The sequence below is a fragment of the Rhipicephalus sanguineus genome, chromosome 3 (assembly GCF_013339695.2).
Source record: "Rhipicephalus sanguineus isolate Rsan-2018 chromosome 3, BIME_Rsan_1.4, whole genome shotgun sequence".
NCBI lineage: Eukaryota > Metazoa > Arthropoda > Arachnida > Ixodida > Ixodidae > Rhipicephalus > Rhipicephalus sanguineus.
In genome coordinates this window covers 187,309,858-187,331,169 of record NC_051178.1, presented here as the reverse complement: position 1 = coordinate 187,331,169, position 21,312 = coordinate 187,309,858, and the positions used below count along the sequence as shown (strand labels likewise).

The 21,312-nt window shown below is 42.3% G+C and overlaps 1 protein-coding gene across 1 annotated transcript; it reads left to right on the top strand.

Moving 5' to 3' along the window:
- Positions 1 to 93: 93 nt before the first annotated feature.
- LOC119387850 (eukaryotic translation initiation factor 2A) lies at positions 94 to 21,312 on the top strand. The gene is made up of 17 exons (XM_037655389.2): positions 94 to 150; positions 686 to 755; positions 1,379 to 1,453; positions 1,531 to 1,649; positions 4,001 to 4,097; positions 4,917 to 4,999; positions 6,539 to 6,639; positions 8,150 to 8,267; positions 11,626 to 11,742; positions 12,328 to 12,396; positions 14,411 to 14,512; positions 15,292 to 15,466; positions 16,142 to 16,305; positions 17,818 to 17,993; positions 19,198 to 19,320; positions 19,391 to 19,456; positions 21,210 to 21,312. Exons 1-17 carry the CDS (start codon positions 123 to 125, stop codon positions 21,270 to 21,272), a joined length of 1,746 nt encoding a protein of 581 aa, XP_037511317.1. The 5' UTR covers positions 94 to 122; the 3' UTR covers positions 21,273 to 21,312.

The window sequence follows — 21,312 nt, the reverse complement described above, 5'->3', positions numbered from 1 at the left end:
GCTTAATAAAACGTGCATTGCAAATTTGTACACAACGACGTGTGTTACAATTTAAAGCGTAACTCAAGTATTCACCAAATAAGGTTGTATTTCAGGTTTTTCTGCTTTAGGCTGCAGGCAAGATGGCAGCTCCCATGCCGCTGATAGCTGGTAATGATTTTGTTGAAGGATGTCGCGTAACTGCGGCCCTTTTAATATCTTTGCAATCACAAACTGATTAGCCTGCGGAATAATGCACTTATGCGCCCACACCGCCATGTCTCCTTAAAGGGAAACACCGCTGGCGCTCCTGTTACTGCCGTGCACGTTTTGGACCTGTGAGCAGACCTTGCCCCGCGTTGCACTGTTTCGGAAATCCCACACGAGTTGCGCGCTTTTCATCAGCAGTACAGCTATATGCCGTCCCCGTTTCTCTCATAAGTTTGTAGAACGTAAGAGACGCTTGGGTTTTTCGACCTGTCTGCTGCGTTCGGTTTGTACAAGGCACCTGCCAAGAGTGACAGATGGGAAGTGTATCATCGCGATGTGTACTTCATTATTGTTTGCGCGAGATTGCGATTGTGTAATAAGCCGCAGTCGTCTAGCACATCATATCAGTCTGTGAAGCGGTACCAGTCAGTGTCAGCGCTCCTATTTCGACGCCGTACACTAACATCTTGGCTGTTCTATGCTGAAATTGTTTCAGTTCGCGGATCAAGAGGAGTGGCATTTTGTAAAGGACAGCCAGATTATTCCGAGCTCAATGAATTTCAGAGGTGAGCATTGCTTTTGCGTCAGTGCAACAGTGAGCTTGCTTTAGCTCTGACCATGGCAACTGTAGAACGCATTTTAATTGATTATTAACGTGTAGCTGGCAGCACGAGTTTGATTGCTGCAACGCCTGTGACATGTGCACAGTAGCGCAGCGTTTGTAGCAATTCAATCTTAAAAATGTGATGATCATAGTGTGCATGAAATCTGGAAGCTAAAGCTGTACACGTTTATTTAATCAAACTCGTTGCCAAGTACTGTATCGCCACTGATAATGTACGTCTTACACATGAATAGCACGATGAACTGCTGAGATCACAGGGCAAGAACGAAGAAAATGGTGCATGTGTTGCATATCTATCTACTGTCATCTGTACTCTTCACTGCGCTAGCCACAAATTAGCTAGCCCAATTTTGTGCCTTCAGTAGCACCATGAATTTGCTTAGCAACGTTTTCTGTGATCCGACTTTTTGAAAAAGCAATATGAAGTGCTTGCTTATGTCTTAAAGTGTATTTTAGCTTTTTTCATCATCTTATGTTCCTGTACACAGCTCATTATATGTAACAGTGATTTACATGAAGAGATACGCTGCATAAATCGTGCTTGAAAATTATTCCCAATTTCAGAGACACCACACGGTCCTGCCGGGTTATTGCCTTTAGCAAGGATGGAAAACTTTTTGCTTGGAGTAACGAAGAGAAGTATGTTTACACAGGCTAACTGCTCTCTTGTCGCCTTAATTTTTTTCGGGTCAGTGACAACGCATTTTGTTACGCAGAGTCCAGGTTGTTGCGCTGCCATCATTCGAAAAGGTGCTTGAAGTTCCCAAGCCGAAAACATTGTACCTTGATTTCTCACCGAAGGGAAGCATCTTGTGCACATGGGAGCAGTACACAGGTGCGTGTCATTTTGTTACTATTCTCGGTTACAACCCGAGAAAAAAGAATGTAAGCTCTGCCCACACAACTGCGGCGCACCTGCCGTTCACGTGTGAAAGACAGTTGTGCTAGCTGGTTGCCGCTCGAACCGCAAGTACTTTTTCTCAGTTGATGTAAATACTACGCATATTAAAGGGACACTAAAGAGAAACAATGAATTTGTTTAGATTGATAAAGTGTGCTAGGAGAACTATTGTGTAGTTTATTTCACAACCATATGTTTATTATTAGAGGAAAAAACCAAGTTCAAAGTATCATTTTTAAATTTCGCGCCGAACTTTGTAATTCGTGACGTAAAAGATTTCAAAGAGCATTTAACGTATTTTGACGCCACTGGCTTGACGAAATTTCCACAAACTCGTTATGTCAAGTCTCTGGCCTACTCAGAGGACAATGTACTTCGATTTAACCGATTAGGAACTACGTAGGCCCAAGCAGGTGCCGTCAAAAATATGTGACGTCACGGCAAATGGTGCGGGAATTCCAAGGTGGCGTCGCCACCTGTATTTTCTTTTTGCGCGTCTTCTCGCAGCAAGCGTGGTGTTTTTGGTATCGTGGAAGACTAGTTTACTAATGCGCGAAAAATCGCTTTGCTCTTTAGTGTCCCTTTAAAATTTCAAGGTTCGTATAAAACATTACATTTGGCTGAGCTGCAATGTCGGACGGAATTTACCAGGACGTTCAAGTTTCCGACCTAAAACCAGAGATACAAGCTTGTGTCTGTATGGAAAGGTGAACTATCTGAAACACTCGATAAGTGCTTGATGTCATGACAATAAGCACTATTGGATGGTGCATTTATGCAAATTCTCTCTGTGGGAGGTACAGCAATGGCTGTAGTCAAGAGTTCGACGAAAGTTCGTCTGGTCAGGTATCATGATGAGGAAGTAGATGCGGTCACTGACCCAAGTCAAGGTGAAAAACACAGAGACGTTTCGGGACCCATACCGGTTCCTTGTTCACACTAAGCAGGCAAGAGCCGTGTGTCACTTCTTTATGCTAAAATGTGGCGCAATGAACGGGTGTAGCTGGCAGGTAGATTCCCATCTGTCCTGTTGATACTGTGCTCAGTCATCTGGATAAAAACAGATTCCAAAAGTAGTCTCGTGGTTAAATTATTTCCCTTGGCTATTATAGCGGCATTGTCCCAATCGATGAAGTGACTGCGATTATCGGCATGCTCAGCCAGGGCGTTACAGCAATGGCTGTAAAAAGGTTGTAACTGAGTATGGGGCTTTTAAGCATAGCCACAAGCAATATACTTAAGTGCATCCATGCCTGAAGCTTAATGACTGCGTGGTGGGGGGTAAGAAAAGAAATGACCTAATGGTAGTGCATGTATGTGCCATTTGCCCATTTGTTGTCAATATTCCTTTGCATGGAATTGAAAGTTGTGGCTCTATCCAGCCTGCAGTATTAACTCATGGAATGACATGTTACCTGCTGTGTAATGGCATTACTTAACCAGCAGTACCTTGCAGTGAGATTCATATTTTCACTGTTTGAGTGGACCGGTTCAATTACAGCCTTACTTGCCAGGCTAACCCCACCAGCTCATAGTTTAACTTTGCCACAACAGCTTGATTCTGAGCTTCCGATGTTTCGTTTAACAGTGGAACGCTCCTTAGATGTCTGGGGACACGAGACTCGGTTCCTAGTTTTGAAAAAGAAGAAAAAACAAGTGTTAAAGACTGGGTTTTGCTTGATTCTTCTTTTCTATAAAAGTTTTTACTGTGTTTTTCTGTGTTTATGCTTTCTCCTACAGTTTTGCAATTGTGGTGTGTCATTTTAGTTGGTTAAATGTCTATTAGTAAGACTTTGCTGGTTACCTAACTGAGCCTTGCTATTCATTCTTTTTACGTCCACCTGTTCAACTGATTCGCCTGAATGTGCAGAGTTGAATTCGTGTGCTGAAGGCAATCATTCACCCCTTAACCATTTTGGACAAGCACAGCTTGTCCTCGCCAAACTGTGCCCAAACTATTTTCGACGAGTGTGGCTCATCCGCTTGAGATATCTCCCCATGAGCGTTTTGAACGAGACTCTTATTTCCAGGCTAGTTCATGTGTTGCTTCACAGACTTTTTTGACAGAAAAACTCTCAAAAAACAAAATGGTTAAGGCATGTGCTGAGGTTGAGCATGAAACGAAAATGTGTGGTTGTTAATGTGTTGTTCAATTGTTCACCTACACATTTGTTGATCTACTTGGTGTACCTTGACATGCACAATCAGTTTCGTGCTTCACACATGATAAGATCTTCACAGTGCCACTATTGTGCACTTACTGAATGAAAAGTTATTCCTTGCAGGCTCCAAGGACTCCCAAGAGCAGCCTAACATGTTTGTCTATGATATCAAGTCTAAAAAGTGCCTTCGATCCTTCGTGCAGAAGAAACAAAGTTCGTGGTAAGAAGTCTTCCTTGATATCATTTCAAGCATGCTATATCATATTTCAGTGAGTTCTTTTTCATAAGGCAAGCTCAAAGCTCATTAAAAAGGTATCTCTGATTTACATGGGCATCACACTGCACATTTTCGATTGGGATCTAATTTTTTTTGTCATGACTGGATTCCTTGTCAAGGTATGGAAGGAAACGAACCACCGTTGAGAAATTCAGTTATGATAATTCGGCCTGCATTGAGCATCATGTTGTCATTTCAATTGTCATTTGCGCCTCCCATTTGAGATAGCATGCACGACCAGGTTTAAATTATGAAAAGCTGAAGCACTTCAACACTAGTGTATCTTGTAAGTGGCTGTTTTCGTTGTCTGGAAAAGTTGTTACGTGCAAAACAGTGTCACTGCTTCCCGAAGATACCAAGCAGCTATAGCAGCTATTCCTTCATGACAATGACAACATTAATAATTGCAAATGTGGTACTTTTGAGCAATAGTATTGTGCAATGCATAATTTCTCTATTCATTACTTTCTGTACAACAAACATGCTTTTTCATCTCTCGTTAGTGAAAAAAAGTTTTTTTGCAAAAATCAACAGCAGTGCTGTTCGTATTCGAAAGTAGTATTAGAAAAATATTCGATGTGATTTGAACTTGAATTACATTACTTGAATTTGATCTGAAGTTGAAAATTTGATATTCTCATACCCCTACTTTTAATGTTTAGGCGATAATAGTACATTTAATGCGTTTATTAGTTAATATTCAGGTTACCATTTATCTACAAATGATTACTGACTGGCTTGAGTGCCTCTGACATTCTTCAGGCAGCCCCAGTGGTCCAATGACGAGAGCATTTGTGCGCGGAGCATGAACAACGAGGTTCACATCTATGAAAACAACAACTTTGGTAAGTTGTAGACTTGGCTGATGATAAATGCAGCTTAGGCTTGTACGAATAGTAAATTTTAGGTTCAAAGCGAATTCGAAGCGAATAGTGATTGGTCGAATTTGAATAGTATATATCACAATAACATGTTATAAAGAAAAATGAGCATGTGTGTCATGACCCAACTATCCTGCACAATATTTTTTGAAGTTGAAACAAGGCATGCGCAAATGTCATCCTTTTTGGTTCAAAGGAAGTGGAAGCAACTTTGAATATTAGCAGGATTTGACTTTCGGTAGAATGCAAGTGATAACCTGTAAAATAAATCACATTTTAAAATTTACTATACTTAAAGCATATAAGCCGGTATAACAAGCTTTTAAACTTAAAAAATTATGAGTTGATGTGAGAGTAATATGTTCATTTAACCTTGGAGGGGGGCTTCGCAGCAGTGCGAATTTTCCCTGGAAAGGTGTATTCATGGTAAAGCATCCATCCACTGCAGTGAAACTACCTTTGCAGGGGGGGGGGGTTACATGCGGACTAATATACACCTATTCGTTCATTTCGAATACTTCGAAATTTCCAAGAATTTAAATTTGAATTGAAGCGAATTCAAATACTGTAATATTCGTTAGAATATTCGAAGTGCTTGAATATTCGTGCAAGCCTATAGACCTTTCCACAGGAGAGAAAAAAACGCCGCCATGCTGGGTTGCGCGCGGCAGTACAAAGACTGACGTCACAGCCTCGGCAGTGCATTTTTGGGGGGTCACACCTATTTAGCGCAGCCCAGAGAGGATTATGGCCGCGCCCAGGGAGCTATCTGTGAAAAGGTCTATAAATGCTGTTTGGCTGTAGCATGGCTTTCGGACATGGCATTCAGAGGTGTCACTCCAATTTGGAAGATTGTAAATTTATTCCCGAGAATATTTCCTGTAGATGCCTTTTCTGGCCTGTTCAGTCATGCTGAGAAATTTGTATCGTATGTTTTCAAATTTAGATTTTTGTCAGCATAGTGGCACAGACTGATTGAAGTTTAGCATTTGCATAGTACACCCTGCGGTGGTTATGCGATCCTGGTCTTCATTTATTTGCAAATATGTTGCTTGCTTGCTAAAGCCAACTGGATGTTAAGCCATGATCGGGAAATCTTTCTCGTTCTCCTAATTGAAACAAGGTGTCACATATTTTTTTCTGGGAAATGAGTCATGTCGCATGTCATTGTATGCCAGGTATTCTGGTTTATGGTACACAGAAATAGTGGGGGTGGTTTGGGGGGGGCGATGAGGTCAGGGGATTAAGGGGGAGGGGTGGGGTGATGTGCCTATGCCCCTATTCTGCTGCAGTGAAAACATTCCTGATCTGAGAATAATTCTCACATTTGTTGCTCACGTCCCATACTGATGACAGCATAATACTAATGGTTCCAAAACTTCTGTACTTCTTTCTTTATTTTGTTGTTGTTGAATTGAACAGTCGTGGAGGCAGGCTTTTTCTCTGATGGAACGCCTGCATGTTTGACTAATCATCACTATTTGTTGGTGCATGTTGCCATAGAAACATTCTGCCACAAGATTCATCTTCAGAAGCTTGCGGAATTCAGCCTGGCTCCTGGGGACAAGCCTTTTCACATCGCTTGCCATGTCCCTGGCACAAAGGTATGTCTGTGTCCTGCTTCAGTTTATTATTGCTATACAGGCATTGTCTGTAGAAGTATCAGAACCGCACTTTCAATGAGTTTATCGCTATCTAAAGTTACATAATAATAAAAATTAAGAAAAGGGGATAAGACTACCTGATGAGGCTTTTTTTTTTTTTTTAGAAAAGGAGAAGGCCAAAAGATTTTCACAGAATTACTACAAAGTTTTTCCATAATAAAGTTTTCCCATCCATCTACTACAACATATTGTTGCCTTCTCATAAATCACAGTTTAAATTTACCCAAAATGATTTGCAGCTTAAAGGGGTCATGAACCACTTTTATAAGTAATCATCGAATGACCTGAGAATTGGAGTTTATTGTCTCATGAGCCGATTGCCGCAAAAAATTCTCGAATCTATCAAGAATGAGCGGAGTTACAGGGGTATCTTTTTGACCTCACTTTGACCTTTGCCCTATCTTCTTGTTCACTAAAAGAGTGAGTTCAAGGACCAGTGCTAGCTGTGCCTTTTTTTTTTAATGACATATGTTCCTTTTTCCACCTGCTTTTTACATAAAAGCTACCTGTGCCGTTTTTGATGCCATAATCTATATACCACACGTGTTTACGCTTAGCAGCATACTAATGCTTGTGTTCCATTCACTGTGCCCTCTTATTTGGCTGGGCACCCCAGGTTTCAAGTCTCCTTTGCTTGCCTTTACCAATCACTGATTTGTACAACTTTCTATGAAGGCACTTCTTTTTTCTTCCATGCTCATTTATGCATGGCCTGAATACTTCTTGCCTCTTCATTATGTAATTCATCCCCTCCGCCCCCTTACTCTAGTACCTGCATGGGCAAAATGTTGGTGTACTAATAAATTGGTGCTTTGATTAGTGTGTTTGGTTACATGTACACTCAAACCTCAATATAACGAACTCGGATATAACGTATTATCGTTTATATTGTAGTAAATGAAGAATAGTCTTGTCATAGATACAGTGTTACAAATAAATGTTTATAACGAATTTTCGGATATAACAAAGTTATTTTCGTGGCAGATGTGACTTTGTTATAATGAGGTTTGAGTGTATCACATATAATGTATATATGTTATGCACACGGACACTGTAAAATTCTGAGCAAGCGTCCCCCTACGGTGAAGGATATAGTAATCCGACAAGATTTGGAGGGGGGGTGGGCTCCTTGATCGGTCGCGGATCAAAATTCAAGATGGCAGTGGAAAAGCCGCTAAAAATAATCAATGAACAGCCGTGTTTCTAATGAAATGCTTTATTGAATACGCATGCATTCTCTTTTTTCATTTGCTCTCGTTGGGCGAATAAAAAAAGTGAATGGCGCAGTGAAAATGGCAGGAGGGGAGAGGAGTTGGCACTTACTTGGTCATTGGTGCATATATGTCAAGTCTCCCGAAAAAGGGAGGAGGGTGATTGTTTGGGCAGGGGTGCCTGCTCGGGATTTTACGGTAGGTCACAAGAGAATTCAGCCCTATCTCTGACATTACAGGGTCAGCCGTCTTTTGTAAGAGCATTCAGACATCCCAACTATGAAGGTCCAAGTGCGGGAATTGCAAACAAGAGCTTTTACAAGGCAGATAAGGTGGACTTCTATTGGAACAAGAAAGGTCAGTGTGCAGATTTGTTTCGTACTCTATACACGATATTATTTTCGATTCATGGGCACCGCCATCTAGTGCTGATAAGCGATTGTTTTGGTGGTTGTCTACGTCATAATATGAAATCATCATGGTCATGAAACGTTGAATGTACCGGCCCAAGTAGGGGTGTGCGAATATTCGAAATTTCGAATATTTTTCGAATAGTGTTTGCTATTCGATTCGATTCGCACTGAAATTTTACTATTCGAACTATTTGAACTTCCCAAAGACAAATGCAGTCAACGTCCGGTTGAAAGTGACCCCTTCAGATTTTCAGTATGCTTCACCTCATTACACTCTCGTATAGCGGCAAAGCTGCCTTTCAAGCTCCGTTACGGTCGAACTTAGCCAAGAGACAGTCAACGTCCGTTTGAAAGTGGTCCCTAGATTTTCAATATGCTTCACCTCATCACAACCCCGTATTGCGGCAAAGCTGCCTTTCAAGCTCCGCTACGCTCGCAAATGTATTAACTCAAGAAAACGCTGGTTCTAATATGGAGATGAAAGATGTGGCAGAGTTGGGGGCACAATTAATGCTGTTTTGGACCTGAAATTTGGGCAGGAAGTCCAAAAAATCGGACGCTGAAGCTTTTTAGCATCCAAAATTTCAGAGGTTCTCATATATCGACGTCTACGAGGCAGATTTAGAACTCCGGATTTGAAGGGAGCACACCCTTGTCCGCCACATCAGTTGGGCTTCCACAGAAGTTGAAAGAGAAGGAGAGGCTGAGGAAATGGCATCTCTGCCTATCACGTGTAAAGTGTTGTCGGCAACACTTTGGTTGCACCAAATCATGTACATAAATACAATTCGGCCTCTACATTGCCTCATTCTTGATAAGAAAGACAACTATGAAATATGACCCCACCAGCGCTTCATCAACCTAGCGAAAAGAAACACTTTCATGTTGCTATCTCACAAGAACATACTTAGGGATCCTCTGCAACTTTTTCTGTAATTTCACTTCGAATTATTCGAAAAATGTTTGAGAAATATTCGAAAATTATTCGAAATTATTCGATTCGATTCGCACTCAATCTTTATTATTCGAATTCGCTTCGCACCCAAAATTTTGCTATTCGCACAGCTCTAGGCCCAAGCGTTTTCGTGGGTGCTAGTTCACCGTAGCACTGTTTGTTTATTCGATACGGATGCGAAACTGCAATGTTATCAGTCCAAGATGGTGGCGCTTAAGCGCGTCCGGAAAATGGTGTATAGTGAAGCATTTTTTTTTTCTTATATATCTTTCTCCACTACTTTCTGCAAATGAATTGCCTGTGTGTGATATCCATATCACACCCATTGGATATTGGTGTGAGTCGACGTGTGTACCAAAATTACCGAGTCTTACGGTGCATGCTGTTTGGTGTATATATGTACCTTATGGGACAAGAAGAGAGCAGAGTGGGTCAGAGAAGAAACAAGTGTTAAGGACATCATAGTCGAAATTGAGAAGAAGAAATAGGCGTGGGCAGGGCATGTAGCGCATAAGCAACACCTGAGCAGTTGGTTGGGACGAGAAGGCAAACACGTGAGGTGGAGACTGAAGGTTAGGTGGGCAGATGAGATGAAGAAGTTTGCGGGTATAACGTGGCCGTAGCAAGCACAGGACCAGGTTAATTGGCAGAACATAGGAGGGGCCTTTGCCTTGCAGTGGATGCAGTCAGGTTGACGATGATGATGTACCGGACAGTAGAACTGCTTGGTCATTTGGCTGTGTAATAGGCCGGTGACTTGTAAATTAATTTTGTAGACTACGTCTCTGTCATGGTTCTGGGTTTTGTCTTGCCTGCCGATAGTGTGCTCACAAGCTAAACAAAATTGTGACACTATGCTTATTCACGAAGGCTTTCCCATGAAATGGGCCTACTGAGCAGGGAGGCCTTAGTTGCATGGCACAAATGCACTGACATTTCCCTATAAAATGCTCAGCATTCACATGCTCTATTGTGGTTGCCCGCTTGGTGCTCATCTTGGCTTCGTCAAATGGTGTTAGTCATTTTCTAATAGTGCATCTGTGTTCCAAGTCTGTGTTGCTTGTGCACCTCAAGGTATTCAACAATGTTCATTGAACTTCTCTAAACTCTGGTTGGTGTGCATCAGGATGCTTGTCATCTACTTGTTCTGTTTATCGCTCTGAAAGTCGAGACACAGCCATCTCATTGTCACCTGCCTTGCAGTGGAGATGGCTGAGCTGACACTGTTTTGCATAAACAATAGCTACTTGGCCATGGCCAACAGCGTACATATTTCCTCCACGGTTGTTTGTGATTTTGGTTACGGTCTTCCATTTTTTGCACGGATGCATAGTTGCTTCATTTAAGACAGAAGTTCTCCTCCTTCACTTTTGAGGTTTGGGGAGAGTGAGCAAAGGGTAAATAAACACGCTGCAAAGAAGGCAGTTGCTCCACTGGCGAAGACAAGTCCACTTATCGAAATGTTGGCTCCAGCAACATTCGCTGTTCAACAATTTTTCCTGACTAGTTGCTTCATTGTAGTTCCAGCTGTTCTCGTTTGTCATGTTGTCATGTTCACTTTCCTGATCCTCCAACTCAATAGTCCGGTACACACCCCTGCTTTTGAGCTGGTGTGAAGGCTGCTTTTTTCTCTCGGGTTGCTGGGCAGGCCTGGAGAAGGGTGAGAGGAAACTTTCAGCAATCTTGCGATCCACCTCATCATCTGGCAAGCTGGTTTGCTGAAACTCTCACTGTACGTGGGCTTATTTTTCTTGCCATATGAGGGATCACAGATGCACCAGGCTTTGCCACTGTGTCTTAGACATTACACAACGTGTGCAGCATGATCTGTTGGATTCAGTATGTACGCCCTTGCAATTTCTTAAATAACATCACACGAGCATTGACCACATGACATGGTTGCGCCCAATATAGGCGAGAAGCAACAAGATTTGCTATACAATGCGCAAGTGCAGAAAGCACACTGATATGCAAGTGCCGTCTGCATATGCTGTTTGCTTAATGCAGAATACACCCTGACAGTATCTGTGTGATCATGTGTTCAGAAAGCCAATGTGGAGCTGGCCAGCACTTTGGTGATCTCAGAGCACCTGTACAATTCTCAACAGAGATTGCATGTAAATGCACTCTAAAAACACTAGTAGTTGTGTTTTTTTTTTTGCTAGTATTTTTTTTTAACACCAATTTGGCCAAATGCAAACATATATTTTCTGTCGCTTTAGTTTTGCATCGCAGTACATTTGATGAATTGAATATTGCGGTTGTGGTGATGTATCAAGCTTGGCCATGCAAGCTTTATTTGTGAATTCTTTTAGTTGCAAGATGAGTTACACGTGCTTTTTGCCAGGCACTGGCCTACTGCTGCTCACGAGCACCGATGTGGACAAGACTGGAGCTTCTTACTATGGTGACCAGGGGTTACATTTCCTTCGAACCAATGGAGACACGGCCATGGTAAAGCGAGGCAAGTTTTCATGCACATGGCATGTTGCAGTTCTTGCCAACGCACTTGCCTAAAAGATGTCTAATCCTTGCATTCATTATTGATTGTTTACAAACTTCACAGCCACACCAGCTAATAGTGTACACATGAAGCATCAAACAGTCAAACATAATTTTAAAGGTTTGTTGCTATTGTTTTTAGAGTAGATGACGTTTGGTTCGAATAACTCTTCCCCTCAGACCCTTTGGGTTACAAGAACTGAATTTTCCAGTTAATAATTGATCCAGAAATATGGAGTATATTGTGTGAAGGCATAAACCTGTATATATTTATAGTAGTTCATGCTACAAACATGATCAGTATTTTTGCATTATGCTATCAAGTTTAAATTTATTGAATAAAAGTGGGTTGCAATCATTTTCTAGAACGTTAACTTTTTAATCTCACTCATATACTGTTATGAAAGCTACTTCGTACCAACAAGAACAGGTGCTTGTACTCAGCCACGAGCCCAAAGTAGAGTGAAGTTGTGGGTAGCAAAGCTCAGTTGAATTGAGTTACATTGTGAACAATGTGCTAAATAAAATGTCTGATGTTCTGTTGCAGGCAAAGACGGACCAGTATACAGTGTGGAGTGGAGCCCTGAGTGTGACCACTTTTGTGTTGTCTACGGATGTATCCCTTTGTACGCAGCAACTATTTTAGGTTCTGGAAATCATGTGTCATGATGCCTGTGATATGAAAAGCACATAACATGGACCACAAGATGTTTGCGGTTAGTTATTAGGGAGAAATGAGTAATGAGCAGAACAAAATGCCCTTGTAGAATAGTACTTTCTAATAGTGGTGTGCGAATATTCGATTTTCGAATTCGAATCGAATAGTTCCTAATCGAATAATTCGATTCGACTTTCGAATAGGTAGTATTCGAAGTTTCGAATAATTCGACAGGACGAATATCTAAAACGCGACAAAGGTCAATGGTGCAACTTTGTTAGGGTAGCGTCGCTAAAGCTAACGCTAACGTCGCCGTTAGTTAAATTTTCACTGACATCCTGGTTCAAAAGCGAGCGAATGTTGATCTTAAACCAGATTATATCATTTCCGCACGTAGAAAGACACATGAGAAAACTGTCACGTTCACGTCCTTCACAACATCGCTCCCAAAACGAAAGCACGGACTTGCGTAGTTCGGTCGCATATGCTGCTAGCTCCGTAAAACGACCTCACTTTGGCCTACGAAACCCTCGGTGATTGGCTTTGCATGTTAAAATTTGTTCACGCTGGGCATTCACCCCTGCCACACCGCATCAATCGTTCAGAAACTCCCATCGTTCCGGCGCGCAGTTAAAACGCAGGTGTGAGCGGGCGCCCGAAGCCTTTTGGTCCCGGAGCACCCATGGCGATGAAGCACAACATTACCGTTGTCAGAAGAACTTTATTGCTTGACCATGGGGAGAGAAAACTAGTTACCCTGCCCCCCTCATTTAGGAGGTGAGGAGTTCCGCTGCTGACTGGAATGGCGGCTCGTCTATCAACACGCCTGCGCGCCCATAAAAGCTGAAACAAAAGCCACTCCCGAACTAGTGCGTAATGAAGCTGTCAGTACGCCGTAGCGTCCCTGATTTTTCCTTTGTCTTGCCGTAACTGGCGGTATACATTTCGTGTAAATATACTATTCGATATTCGATTCGATATTCGATATTTTCGGCCACTATTCGGCACTATTCGATTCGAATTCGATTCGAGATTAAATTTCACTATTCGCACACCCCTACTTTCTAATCAAAGATGTTTTCCAGGTTGATGAATACATAGAGTGTACAGTGGCCATTACGCTTCCAAGTGTCAAGCAGCATTGTCCATTGAACAGCTCATCCTGCTGCTAACCACCATGTACTACCATGGGTACTATACTGTAACTATCTTTAATGCCGTGATAATGTTTAGTCGAATTCACAGCACTGTCCACAAATAAAAGTGATCCACTTATATTACAGTTCTAAGTCAGCTTACAATAATGTTAGTGTGAGCACAATATTCACAGCATTTATCCTATATCCTCTTCGAGACTTGTTGAGCGAATGTAGGCCACTCAGCGAAGCTGCCCTCGGGGTTTAAAAACCATGTTTTTGCTACGTCTGACAGATAGAAGGTGACGTGACGAAGTTTTTGAGGTGCATCCCATTGGCTGTACACACTGGCCATGTCATACTTCTTCAGCCATACTTTGGCATTGTCGCGTGAAAGACCGGAGAAGATGGGTGGGTCCGACTGTTGGGCGGTGGCGGTCCATGCGGGGGCGGGTGGTTGGGCCTTGCTGCCGGATGGTCCAGGTGGCGTTTCTTGGGCCATGACAGCGGATAGGCGAAGCAAACGGCGACCTGAACGAAGCTCCAGGGGAACTCGATGTCGTAGAGGACTTGAGGATCGAAAGCAGCCTCCACCACTCTGAAAGACAGCAGCAATGTCGTGGGCTCGACGCCGTTTATTCAGCAGAGCTGTCTGACCAATCCTTTGAACGAAGAAGACACTCGCAGTGATGATGATTATATACAGGTGAAGAAGATAAAGGACAAATGCTGTGAGTATTGGGCTCACATGTTTTATTCTCGTCAACAATGCCTGCCACTTCTAAAGTTTGACATATGGTTGAGATTTGCTTTCCTTGACATGAAAAAATGCACAGTTATGCCTGCAAAAGCCACCCTGTTCAACCTCAACTGTGATCCCGTGTTTGACATGGGTACGGGTCCGAGGAACAGCATCTACTACAATGTCCAGGGAACCCATATCCTTTTGCTCATTGTTATGACTGAAAAGTAAGAGGAGTTCAATACTTTCCGGTGCTGTGTTGTAACCTTTTTCTTTCTTTTTTTTTAACAGTCCAATGTCTGTATCAGAAACAGGCACATGCAAATATGACAGACTGCCCAGCGTTTTTTGGACCCCATTTCGTCATGCTTGATTGAGCAGTCACTGTTAGGTCTTGTTCAAGACATGTACATAGTCATGTGACTGAAGAAAATCTTCCAGTTGAAACAATGACACATTTGTTAGCTGATTGAAAAGTCAAGGCCAAGACCTAACTTAGTCTCCATGATTTTCGTGCATGAAGGCATACAATGTAGAAGGCCAAAAAACAGCGAGAAAGGTACTAAAGGTTTGCTTTATGGACCCTGTATAAAGTAAGTTAACAAAAACGCAAACCTTGCACATGAAAAGCAAGAAAAATCAATGAATTTCTTATTGGTACTGCAACATTTTGTATTTGTTCATTGGGCAGCAAGTGGTTGTCAGTGCAGAAAATTTTTATAGGTATATACACCTCAACACTGCACTTCAATTCAACGCAGGCTAGGGCACCGAGCATATCTGAGCACTGACTGGCCAACTACCACATGTCAATGGCATCACGTAGTTGATTGATGCAGGTGCCTTAGTCCATCATCTTTTATATGGTTCTTTGGCTGTATGTAATAATAATGAGATATCTCTTGTGCCCCACCAATCATTTTCCCATGTACATTCCACTTTATTGCGCTTCTCTGCCTTAACCTCAGTGTGCACTTCTGATCCTGGCCGGCTTTGGAAACTTGAGGGGCAATGTGGAAGTGTGGGACGTGAAAGGTCGCAAACAGGTGTCCAGGAGCCAAGCATCAGACTCCACTCAACTGTGCTGGAGTGCGGACGGCGAGCACTACCTCACGGCCACAACTGCTCCTCGTCTGAGGGTCGGAAATGGGTACGTCCCGTTCCAGGCCTCCCAGGTGTTGCTTGATCTAGCAGAACAGGAAGGTTTCTCTTTAGTATTTCAAGAGTTTTCAAATAGCAAAATTTCATTGCAGATTATTCTTTTTATTTCTATTTATTTTTATTTAGTAGGTTCTGCTTGCTTCAGAATAAAGCTGTAAGCAGGAGGGGGCAGTGAGAAAATGTCGCACATTGTAAGAACACCCCAAACACAAAATTGGGAAGGTAATTGCGCAGTTTAATGTAGAAATAGAATGGCACCATGTGGTAGGACATGTATTGAAAGACGCACTACTAACATCACATCAAATACAACGATGCACCAAGAAAGAAAAGGCGCGGGAGCATTATTATATTTTATTTTTTCAGCTGCAATAAAAATGAAGGAACTGTCACTGTGTCTACCGCAATGCTCTGGAGAGAATTCACCCGCATACAGTCCAACTACTTTGTTGTGATGACTTTGTAGTGTCATCATAAACTCTTCTCCTCTTTCATTATTTCACACCCCCTTTCTTCCTCTCCAGTGCTACAGGGTAGCTAACTGGAGATTGCCTCTGGTTAATCTCCCTCTCTTTCCTTTCTCTCTCTCTGGATTCATATGGATCTTTGAAGCCTGTGTGCATAGAGGTATACAAGTAGCACCGTGCCAACCATTTCTTTACAGATACAAGGTGTGGCATTACTCAGGCAGCTTACAATATGAGAACATCTGCTGCGAAGGGGAGGAGCTTTGGGATGTGTTGTGGCAGCCCTGCCCTGCTGAGTCATTTCCAGCCAAGCCCATTTCTTACAAGCAAGTCAGTGGCATACAGTCATCGCAGCCACAAGGTATGCATGCTACCTGCATCGAGAGCTGTTCATAAACTGCCCTTTGTCGGCCATATAAAACATTTTTAATTGAAAGTATCGTCCAGAGAACATTTATTGTAAAGCATTTCATCGGCGCATTTTAAGTGTTTCACTGTCATCTTACGTGCCTTCAGTTGAGCTTGAAGGTATGTGCAGCCATCTGTAGCTGCCTTACATAGACATATTCTGTAACATGCATGCAATTTCTGTGTCAGTTGTGCTTTGATTGTTCTGTTGTCACTTTGTCGAGTGAAAACTGAAGACATTGCCTGGAGGGGAAGAAAAAAAGAATATCTGCAGTAGCCTGTCTGCATGGCAGTGTATTATATTTGTGCAATAATTTTGTCATAGCTGTTCAATATTGTACTGTTGAGCATTCATATGTAGGCCAGGTGCCAAAGTTTGAAGGGAGGAAAAAATAAAGCCAGATGATGTTCCTTTCTCATGATGCACACATCGCTTGTGTTTGACTTCTGCATTGCTTGTGTCCCTCTAATGTTGGTTGTGGGACCAATAGTTGTGGCACTACTTCCACAAAACTAACAGGTCACCGGGGCCTGTTTGTGTTTTCGTTTTGAAGACAACATCTGCAGTGTGTGAAGTACTGCCGAAATTGGAAATTGATCTTGAGGAATGACCTCAAACAGGGGAATAAAACAGTGCACACAGAATCTCCTAGTTGTTTATCAATATAAAATGAGTGATAAGATGTAGCAATTTTATCTGTATGAAATCTGTAATGAATGCTATATTCATGTTAATTTGCATTGGATTGTGTTTGAGTCTTAAGCCAGGCTAGTGCAAGTTGCCTGTTGTTTTCTCAACAGTCATCCAGAAAATGTGAGAACAGTGTGGGACTGGTTTTTTGAACTTGTGGCCTTCCCAGAGTGCATAGCGCTGCAATTTTTTATGAAATGTGATTGTTACGGTACTATACCATATATGGTGAGGGTGCTTCTTTATATAGGTAGTAGTAATTTGTAGAAAAATGTCAGGTGTAGTTTAGAAATCCTTCCAAAGCTCTGTCACAAACTTCAAATGTGGGCTGTCTTGCTATGTGCTCCGAATTAAAGTTTCCAATGTGTTCTGATGTCACCTAGTACCTACCAGCTGCCAGCTTTTGTGACCACTGTAGTTGGCTCAGCCTCAGTATTGTGAAGCTGGTCATGTAGAGAAAGCCACGCCTCAATGTGTTGGCTTCCTTCCAATCTTTAAAATTGTGTTTCTTAGCGTATGCAGCCTTCGCATACTTCAGCAGTTGATGTAAAGTTTTTCAACTCACTGCCGGTGGAAGCATGACTTTAGCTTCACAGATACCCTATGAGCAGATGGGTGACAGCATCGGAGCTACTATTTTGCGTGATGGAAAAAAGCTGTTGCTGCTAACCTCATTAGAGCTAATTATTAACTATGTTTCTCACTTTAGTCCTCACAATTTAAGTTTCATAGTGACCTGGTGTTCAAGATTTTTGCTGTCTTCTTGTTTTGCAGCATCAAAGCAAGTGTACCGGCCACCAGGGGCCAGGGGTCAGCCTTCCTCCTTCAAGGTCAAAGATGATGAGAGCTCTTCCGCTAATAAGGCTGCAGACTCTGCACCCAAATCTAAGACGGCCATCAAGAATCAAAAGAGGAAAGAAGCCAAAAAGGCAAAGAAGGAGAATGCTCAGGCAAGGGATTTGATAAAAGCATCAGCTCGTGTTTATTACACTTTTTGTCATATCCTGAGTTTGAGCTAGGTTCTGGACTTCATTGTCATTTAGGCTATTTCTCTTCTGGAGCCATTTCTGACCTGTCTTTTGAGTGCAAGCCAGGCAACTCGCAAGGAAGTAATTGTCTGCTCACAAGTGTCTTGAAAGTGCGTATGCTCCCCCAGCAGTTTCCTCAGTCATTCACTCATTACTTGGAGAGGTGGAGTTACAGGCCACTTATTCACGTTTTGCCATGTTGTGGGGCTCCTGTGTTCTGTTTGGTTATCCTCTTGCTTGGAAACAATCGTAATAACAACTTGCTCTTGAATAAGAACAAAATAATTTGTGAGGACCTAACGCTGGTGTCACACGAACCATTTCGATCACGGTCGAGCCTAATTGCAATCGTAATTCTGTGTTGCGATAAGCTGTCTTGCACAAGCTGCAAAGGAGCCAATCTCTATTGAGAAACTTTATCTCGTTCAGGCTCACTCACATTAGAAAGTGTCCCGTGTAATTGAGTATTGTATGGGGCATTAAGATTCAATTACAATTCTGTAGTACCATAAAATCCCGAGCAAGCACCCTCCCCCCCAACCCCCTGTGGTGAAAGATAATTGGACAAGATCTGGAGGGGAGGGGCCTTGCTCGGTCGGGGAACCAAAATTCAAGATGGCGGCGGAATGGCTTTTAAGAAAAATGCACACCTGTACTTTTAATCGAAAACTCTATTGAATACTCATGCATTTACTGCTTTTACTGAACCGGAGGGAATCCTCATGTGAAATTTCATGTGTTATGACAAGAGGGAAAGGTGTTCTTCAAATGGTCCGACAATTTGTGACAACTCGTAATGCAAACCCAAGGCACCATACTGTAAAAGTACTAAGAAATTGTGCACTTATCTAAAGACTCTCAGAACTTGCATTCCTAGGAGCCTCTACTGTAGGATTCTGTAGTGGAGAACAGGTTGGGAAAAAAAATGGCGGTAGGGGAGGCGGGGGGCACTTGCTCGGTCATTGGTGCATATTTCAAATCTCTCAAAAAGGGCAGGGGGTACTTGCTCGGAGTTTTACGGTAACTTCCTCAATTGCTTGTGTAACTGTGTGATCCACCGTAAAGCTGCTTTCATCTACTACATTTAATGACATTTAGTGGTATCATGTTCTTGCTGTATTTTCAGCCAGCTGAGGTCACAGATAAAGCCTCAGCAATACAGACGGTTGTTGAGATCATGGGACAGAACAGTGCTCCACAAGAGACAGAGGAGGTGTCTAAGGAAAAGAAGATTCGAAACTTGAAAAAGGCAGGTCGCACAGCTTGTCTGGTTTCTTTCATGTAGATTTCAGAAGTCACACGTATTGTTTTAATTTCAGAAACTGGGCCAGATTGCTACACTAAAAGAAGACGTGCAAGCAGGAAAGAAGCTAGAAGCAAACCAGGTAGCGCTATGAAAACTTGTTTGCTTGACTTTTTTTTAAACAGTGTGCACAGGAAATACCTATAGAAATGGCTCGTTTATGAAATGTTACTATACTGAAAGGAAGTAGGATTACGAGGTCAACTTGTTAATATTGTGTAGACCTTCCTGTATTGATAACTGCTTTAGTTGGACTTGTAAAATCTCATCTATATACATGGCAGCAGTTCTTTCACATTCATTAGGGGATATAAAAGCAAACCTGCCAACTCCCCCGATTTGCACGGGAGACTGCCAAATTTTGAGCAGTCTTCCCGATTGTGCAGGCGTGCCATAAACTCCCGAAAAATAGCCCTAACCCCACTGTGAAAAGAAAACAAAGGAAAGCGGTTCTAAAATTTTTTGGCCTTGGTCTATCCCATGTGGAGCACTTAAAGGAACACTAAAGGCAAATGTTAAGTCGACGTTGATTGTTGAAATAGCATTCCAGAAACCTCGCAGTGCTTGTTTCGTACCACAAAAATGCTTATTTTGAATGAATATCACGTTTTAGTGGTCCACACAGCATTAGCGAACTTCAGATTGTGCGCCTGAAAAGGCCTCCTGACGTAGCGTAGCACGTGCTTTGCCCAACATTGCCTGTCTTTACTGCCCGGCAGCCGACACTGTGGTTTCTGGTCTGAAGGGCACATTACACACGATCACATCGACATGGCATTTTGTTGAACTTTCCGTTGGAGCGACTTTCGTGAGCGTGCAAGGCACACGCAGCAGTACGTGATAACAAAACTACCACTGAGACGCAACTGTGCAAGCGGAGCGCAGCCCTGCGGAAACGGAACTTTTGCACAACCCAAGCCATTCTCCACTAGAACGTCAAGTTATTTTGTCATTAATCAAACAGAAACGCACAAGCAGCATTTTATTACATCTTGCAATGCTCGGAATGTTTTTTTTTTTATCATAGTAGCTTGAACACTAGTGATAATTTGTACTCAGGACTCTTGACGTCATCAGGCTCGTTCCAAAACGTCCCACTGGTGGTGCATACAGTGACCTTAATTTCTCGATTACTAGCAGGGGCGTAGCCAAGGGGGGGGGGGGGGGTTCAACCCCCCCCCCCCTGAAATTTTTCAATTTTGCTTGCATATATATATACACACACATACAAATGCACGCACGAGCATACATAAAGTATGGTTGAACCCCCCCCCAAAAAAAATTTCTGGCTATGCCCCTGATTACTAGAGCACTGCTATTGATAATATTGAGATTTTAGGCGTTCTCAAGCATTGAACTTTCACTGTGACATAAATTTTTATTTGCCTTTGGTGCCCCTTTGAGTCACTTTCACTGCAGTACACTAATGTAATGTGTCATTATTAGGCTATGTAAGTTCTGATTGTGAGACCTCTACGTACAAACCTGGGAAGTGATACTGCTGTGAGAAACAGTGCCGAGAAATTTAGTGCTGCATTCATATAAAATCGGCAAATCATTTGGTCACATGTTATAGTTCAAATTTCTTACAGAACACATCATCTTCTAGCCTGCCTAAAAACAACTTTTGAAGACAGCGTCTTCCACCCGCATTGTGTGATGGTGTAGTACGGTTACTGACCGAATTAAACTAGTGTGCTTACTTCTGTACTACTAGCATTGGCTAAATGATGGCTAGTACTGGCTATTTACATTGTCTTTATTGTATCCTAATCCAATGAATGAGTTGTTTAAAAATTTTACTAATCATATGTCTCTACAATATTTTTCTGCAGCTTGAGAAGATAAAGAGGGAGCAAGAACTCCTGGACGAATTGGAAGCCTTAGAGCTGCAATGATTTTATAAAATAATTGTTAAAACATGGATCTAAATGTGAA